At 43.9% G+C, this 7,521-nt stretch overlaps 1 protein-coding gene across 2 annotated transcripts in view; it reads right to left on the bottom strand.

The window, feature by feature from the left end:
- Nucleotides 1–5,854: 5,854 nt before the first annotated feature.
- The window catches only part of AMPH (amphiphysin), a 210,384-nt gene continuing 208,717 nt past the window's right edge, over nucleotides 5,855–7,521 (bottom strand). For both annotated transcript variants that reach the window (XM_043463553.1, XM_043463552.1), the window contains one exon: nucleotides 5,855–7,079. In XM_043463553.1, coding sequence (XP_043319488.1) covers nucleotides 6,972–7,079 — 108 coding nt within the window. In that variant the 3' untranslated portion in view covers nucleotides 5,855–6,971. The remainder of the gene's footprint in view (nucleotides 7,080–7,521) is intronic.

Raw genomic sequence — 7,521 nt, 5'->3', positions numbered from 1 at the left:
ACAAATTGTCTTTGAGTTACCCTGACCTTAATTTACCAGTTGAAGCCACTCTTGAAATTGAGGGGAAACAGGTTGCTGAAAATTAAGCTCGAATATGAGGTTTTGACTGAGAAGGCAATGGCACCCCAGTCCAGTACTCTTGCCTGGAAAATCCCATGGACGGAGGAGCCTGGTAGGCTGCAGTCCATGAGGTCGCTAAGAGTCGGGCAACTGAGCGACTTCACTTTCACTTTTCACTTTCATGCATTGGAGAAGGAAATGGCAACCCACTCCAGTGTTCTTGCCTGGAGAATCCCAGGGATGGGGGAGCCTGGTGGGCTGCCGTCTATGGGGTCGCACAGAACCGGACACGACTGAAGCGACTTAGCAGTAGCAGCAGCATGAGGCTTTGATGGCTAATCCTGGAACTAGCATTCTCTGAGTGCCTCCATGGTATGTATTTTCTGATTGCTTTTTGGTTTTTGCTTATTTTTTAGCCTTAGTTCTAATTTGTGTGTGTGTGATATTTCTCAGTGTATCACACATTAGCACCATTAATTTGTACTAGTCATGTTACTTAGTTTTACCTATTTGTTATTTATTTTATTCTTTTTCCTCCCCTTCTTCCCTTATTCGAGTTCCTCCATAAGATGCCCAATCTGTTTGGTTTCCTTTGAGCTTATGTATCTGTGAAAACTAGAGTATCGTCTATGAAGAATGTATTTTTGCACTGATGTAAGTGGCACAGCACCCTTACCCCCTTGTGTGTGTACATTTGTCTGCTCACCTGGCTTGCTGTTCTTCACAATTTTCAGCCACTGCGCTGGGTTCATCCAGCCCCCGCGACTGGCGCGTCACCTGCTGCCCCCTCCTGGCCACTCCCGGTTTTGCAGTGACCGACAGAGGCTCTCTTAGGCCGGTGTCAGTAATTTCATGGGTAACCAACCCCAGGGCTGCCGGTCACAGGGAGTATATATACACATGTTCGCTACATAACACCAGTGCCAAGTTAACTGATGTTTTAATTTTTACCAACCTGTTGGCTACCAAGCAGGATCTGATTAGTCTATGAGATTATTAGCACTAATCTGATTATTAGGAAGCTGAAGTTTTCTTTTTATGCCTGGTACTCGAGTGTTGCCTTCAGAGCTTTGCCAATTTAAGTCGTTTAGACAGAGCAAGAAAGAAGAGTGGCTGGAGAGGGGCAAAGCCTCCCCTGGAGCTAAGCTGGCAAGGCAATTGCCTGGCCCTGCTATTCACCGTCTGTGTGACTTTGAGGTTTCTTTATATCACTCACTGTACCTTAGCCTTCTCATTTACAAAAAGAAAAAACAGCAACTACTTCACAGATTAGTGAAGATTAAATGAATTAATACTTGCAGCACACTTAGGAGGGTGTCTGGCAAATAACAGATAGAATAAATGTTAGCTATTATATAGTACTAGGTGTTATATTATTATACTGTATGTTATTATATAATAATAGTATATTATTATACTTAATATTACTATTGCCAGTGATTTATGAATGTTGTAAATATAATGATAATAAAACATAATTAAGTTATTAAAATAAGATTAGATTATACTGTCACTATTATTAGTTACCTGCTGACATGAATCAGTTTATGTGTTCTAGATATTCCTTTGTGAGTTTCAGCTATCACAAATATTTTCAGCAAATCTATCATTTGTCTACTAATTTTGTCTCAAGCATCTTTCCTTAAATAGATATTCTCAATTTTGTAGTCAGACTGCTTGCGGCACATACTTTGGGAACTTTGGAACCTTGTTAAGGAAACTTCTCCCTCTGCAGTCTCTCAAAACCATTCTATATTTTCTTCTTATGTATAAGCTTAGGTTGGGGATTGGAGTTTATGGATTTTTCTGAATTAATCCATCACTCAGTCTCTCATTCCTTTGCTTGCTGCAATTGTATATAATGTCCTGAAGTGGACTTGGAATACAGAGAACATTGGTAGACAATTTATCAGTTAGTGGGAGAAGCAAAGAACTAAATGATAATCTGTTTTACACTAAATTCAATGAGTCAAATGGGTGCAGACAGAGGAGAAGACTGGTGAGAAAGTTCTGTGCCAGAGATGGGACGCAGACTGTGCCGGGAGGGAAGGGGGCATTACAGAGGCAGACCAGAGTGCGTGGTGTTTCAGGAGGAGGAAGCAATGCGGTGAGCAAGGTGTGGGGTAGAGGTGCAGTGAGAGGACGGGCTGGACCAGGGAGGAGGCTCCTCGGGAAGCAGAAGATGAGCATTGGCGAAGATGTGGAGAGCTTTGAAACCCAAGAGGAGGCATAGGATTTCGATCTGTTAAACAATAGTCATCATCGTGTGTGTGTGCCGGGGAGGCAGGGGGAGGAGGGGAGAAGGAGAAGCGTGGGAGAGGAGTGCTAATCCTTTGACATCAGTATAGATGAGATGGTCGAGGGGTAAACTAGGAAGAAGGGAAGGAAGGAGAGAGGAGATGGTGGGATGACAGGCATCCAAGGAGTCTTCCTTGGCCAAGATGAGGACCACTCCCAGAAAGGGTCTGTCTATGTGCTCAGTTGCATCTGACTCTTTGCCGCCCCATTTACTGTAGCCCGCCAGGCTCCTTTGTCTGTGGAATTTTCCAGGCAAGAACACCGGAGCCAGTGGTCATTTCCTACTCCAGGGGAATTTTCCTGACCCGGGATAGAACCCATATCTCTTATGCCTCCTGCATTGGCATGAGGGCTCTTTACCACTAGCACCATCTGCCCAGACAGTGTACCAGGAATTAAAGCACAAGGCCACAGGACATTTGAGGGAACAAAAGCAGGTGCTTGGAATCTGGAAAATTAATGGCAGAAGTGAGCGCCCATGCTTCCAGGCCTGGGACTCTCAAGAAAGGGACCGCTTAGGATTCGGCTGCAGTGGGGTTTCAAGAGCTAAGACCTTGAGGGCAAGATCTTAGTCAACAAGGTCCAGTGCACAGTAACGGACACTTAGCAAGAGCTTGACAAAAGTTTAATGAATAGATAGACATGCAGACTTGGAGCAGTAATTGAATCCTTGAAGAGAACAACCCCTGGATTTTGGGCACACAGACCTGGGAGGGAGACTGATGCTCCCTGCCCCCATCCCACCCCAGCACCCACTGGAAGAAGCAAGAAAAATTAGTTAAGGTGACAGAGAAGGAACAGAGAGGTGGGAAAACAGGAAAATGAGTATCTTGGAATCTTACAGAGAGTTTGGAGATGTTTGGCGGCATTATCAGATGTCACAGAAATTACCTAGTGGCCACTGGTGGAATTTTGGGCAAGGACACTGAGCCTGATGATATTTATTACCAGGAGAGGGTGTGAGGGTATAGACCATACCCAGGGGTGCATGGGTGCTACAGACCAGGCCTCCCTGCTCTGGTTTTTGTGACATTAAAAGGCATCAGGAGGTGCCTCCCCAGGGCAAAGGGCAGACACACCCATGGGCACAGGGGAGGGGGAATACTTCCATGACCTGGACCCAACCTATACAAATAAGGCACCTTGAGTGTTGGACCTGAGACCCCAGGGGACTGGGAATTAGCTGATTTTAAGAAAACCTTGAAAGCTTCAAGGCACCTGGTTTACCTCTCAATTTGCATAAAATTAAAGGGCGTGTCTCAATTACCTTTTCAAGGGTAATCTTAAAGCATTCTTAAATGATAACCAATGAGCCACTTACTATGGATGGCATCTTAAAGCAATCTTACGTGTGCTAAATCGCTTTAGTCCTGCCTGACTGTGACCACTTGATATGGACTGTAGCCCGCCAGGTTCCTCTGTCCATGGGATTTTCCAGGCAAGAATACTGGAGTGGGTTGCCATTTCCTCCTCCAGGGGGGTCTTCTTGACCCAGAGATCGAACCCAACTCTTGTGTCTCCTGCATTGCAGGAGGATTCTTTACTGGCTGAGCCATAGGGGAAGCCCAAAGCAATCTTAAATGATAACCAGGGAGCCACTTACTATTGGCAGGGTATATTAAGCTTATTCCAGCATATTGTATTCTGGAATTTTATATATATATATATAATATATATATTATATATATATATATATATTATCAAGCCTGTGCTGTGTGCCTTGAGGAAGACTGAACCACCAGGGTTCTTCTTGTCCTGACTCTGCATGATGGGGATCAAGAATGAATAGAACCACATGGCTCTGATTTCAAAGTTTGCAAGGAGGTCACTGCTCATAGTCTTCTCCATGCACCTACAAATATCTGGTGCCTTTTATCCGAGCCCTAAGGTGAGGCTACATCTCCCTGGGAAGACGGTAGTTATCCAGTTATCAGTTGCATCTGTGTGACCACCACCCAAGGAAACTATGTGACCAGCTTATGTCCAAGGTCTGGCCTTTAGGTTCCAAGTAAAAACCAGAAGGCAGCATGGGCTCCTCTGAATAGAGTAGTCGAGTCCTAGCAAGGCAGATCAGTCTGTTTCCCTGGCTTTGAGGTGTTCATGCAGTTTGCGTGACATAAAGCACAGAGTTTCAGTCATCTTTAAGTTCATTGATTTCTTAAAATTTCTGCAGTTTCCCAAAGGTTTTTTTTCAATGGATCATCAGAATGGCTTATGGGGCCATGCTTGGATTTTTCTAAATAGCCTGAATTTTGGCTTTTTTAAGGCTTTTTTACGTGGTAAAAAAAAAGAGCTCAGAATTCTGAAACTGCATACTCTTTCTGTGGCAGCTTGTGGATGTGGGGTTCTGGCTCACTCAAAAGCCGTCCTGGCTTTGTCAGAAAGAGCTGGCCAAGGTGGAGGGAATGTAACAGCATGGTGCATGGAGCCTTCCCCATCCCAGGGGCCCTAGTGATGCTAAAGTATTTTTAAAAATTGCCAAAGGGCTTTGCCTTGCAAACTATATACATCACTCAATCTATATGTGGTATAAGCAGGAATGCCAGAAAGATATATGTTTAATAAGAACTACAAGCTTCCTTATCTGACTTTTTGAAGGTTCTCTGCACTATCTGAAGGCCTGAATTCTACTGGGTCTGTAAGAGAAATCTTAAAAGATAAAGAGGCTAGGCCATTCATGGTGATCCACATTCGCTGGAAATGAGCCCCTGGAACAATCTTAGGTCAAGAATAGCTATTTCTTGGGACTTCCCCAGTGGTCCAGTGATTAAGACCCCACCTTCCAATGCAAGGAATGTGGGTTCGACATTCCCCTGGTTGGGGAACTAAGATCCCATGTGAAAGGTGCAACCAAAAGTTTTTTTAAAAATAATAAGTAAAACTTATTTTAAAAATAACAGCTATTTTTCTATTAACACTTAAATATCCACTAAGTGTCCAAGTCAGTAATCCACCATGAGACACAAAATCACGAGTCACTAATACATACCAAATTTAAAAGTCAAATAACATGCATTCTTGATCAGCTTATATTGTGTACAATTACATGGCAGAAAAGAATAAAAGGGTTTTGTCTTTAGAATTCTCTCCTATAAATGTCTAGTGAATTGACTTTTCTATGTCATCTATTTTTGTATGCACCTACAAACATAAACATGTCGGAAAGAAAAGTGACCAAAAAAATGAGGCTGGTGTGAGAAGAAGTTGCTGAGCATGGAGATCGTCAGATTTCCGTGATACACTCTTTGCAGCCACAGTGGGCACAGGGCCTCCATCGGCAGCTGTTATTTGTGCTGTGGTGATTGCCGGGCAGCAAGGACCTCCAAGTGGCCAGCAATGACTGGGATGAAGGAGTGAGCGGAAGGGAGACGGGCTGAGAAGCACAACCCAGAGGAACGAGCACATTTCTGCACAAATAACAACTCAACATCGACTGCTGCAAGTCATGCATCCAAATGAAACAAGCTTTCCAAAACAAATGACTCATCGGAAGGAATTAAGGTCATTGCTGGAGATTACCCACGGTTTATTTGGAATGACACAGCACTGAAAACAGAATCATTACAGATGACTTGTGGATACAGCATACATCACCTATATCTTATTTTCGGACGATCGGTGAAGATGACTTGCATAAGTAGAAAGAGGTGGAAATTAGGAGCTTTTGGAAATAGTGTTCTTTGGGGGCGGACGTCAACGCCCCATCAGCTGGCCAATCTCAGAAAGGCAGAAATTAAGACAATCGAGCTGCTCATCCCAACTCACCTATCTCCAGCCACAGTGGCCAGACATTCAGAGCGTCAGACTGCTTTCTCCAAAGGGGAGGCAGCTCTGACGGGCTATGAGTCATTGCATCCTGAAAAATGCACGTTCCCAACACAGATACTGTCGACTCCTTTGGCAATGGGATGGCTGATTTTTGCCCAGAGGCAAAACTGCAACTGTAATGCCGGACAGAATAAGAGCAGTGCATGAATCAATGACGCTTAAGAGACTAGGAGCTACAATGGAAAGGAAGAGTGCAACTATGCATATGTAGCCTTGTGCATACACATAGATTCAGAAGTGATGCCAACTAGCTCGTGTGACTGTGTGCCATATATATCTACAGAGAGGGAAGTGTGTTGGAAAAGAACAGTGACAACTTTTGCAGCAGTTTCGTTTTAAACACAGTAAACGTGAAAGGGAGAGCACGTGCTCACACCTGCGTAGGGAAATACGATAATCTCACGTTACAGGGTAATTCATCATGTCTTCGGCAGGGCAGCCACTCAATACCACACACTTGGTGCAGAGAAATTAAGGTTCTGGTCTGGAGGAAGCTATTTTAGAATTGGTGGGAGGGGGTCGAGTACACGAGTCTCCACAGCTCGGACAAAGCACAAACAAATCTGGTAGCAAGAACATGGGAACCAGTGAGGACTTTTCCCTTAATTTACTTTTTGCTTTCTCTGACATTGGTTTGCACACATGCTCCACTGAGACAGCCTTCCAAGCTTTGTCTGGCATCGGTCTGTCAATCATTAAGAGTGTCATAGCAAAAGTGAACTCTTCAGGTTTCCACAAAGGTTTAAAAACCCAGTAATCAGGCTCTTTCTACAATATGTTTGGCCCTAATCCAGGCGCCGGGTGAAGTTCTCTGGAAAGAGGCCTTTGTAGGTGGCGAGGTCTCTGAACTGAAGCCAGTCTGATTCCTTCACTCCTACCAGCCAGCCTGCATCCTGCAAGACAAAGACAGGGCTTTTAGAGTCCAACTATAGTAATCCCCTTACATATAACCTTCGGTTTGCGAACTTTCAAAGATGAGAATGTGTCTTGCATCAGCGTCGGATGTGAGTAACACTGCAGCTTGCCCTCTGTCTCCTATCGCTGACGATCCTTCAGCTCTACCATCTCCCATCTCCTGCCTCTCCTACAGTCAATAACTCTTTATGCTTGTTCACTCGATGCCAGCATCTGTATGCTAGCTGTTGTACTGTACTTTTCAAGGTATCATGCTGTAAGATTTTAAATATTTTCTTTATATTTTGTTTGTTTTTTATGTATTATTTGTGTGAAAAGTATTATGAATTTATTACACTACAGTACTATACAGCCAATTATGTTAGTCGAGCACCCAGGTTAACTTTGTTGGACTTACTAACAACTTGGACTTAAGAATGT

Source organism: Cervus canadensis, chromosome 3, assembly GCF_019320065.1.
Source record: "Cervus canadensis isolate Bull #8, Minnesota chromosome 3, ASM1932006v1, whole genome shotgun sequence".
Classification (NCBI taxonomy): Eukaryota; Metazoa; Chordata; class Mammalia; order Artiodactyla; family Cervidae; genus Cervus; species Cervus canadensis.
The sequence above is the reverse complement of the archived record's forward strand: the minus strand, read 5'-3'. Positions and strand labels throughout refer to the sequence as shown.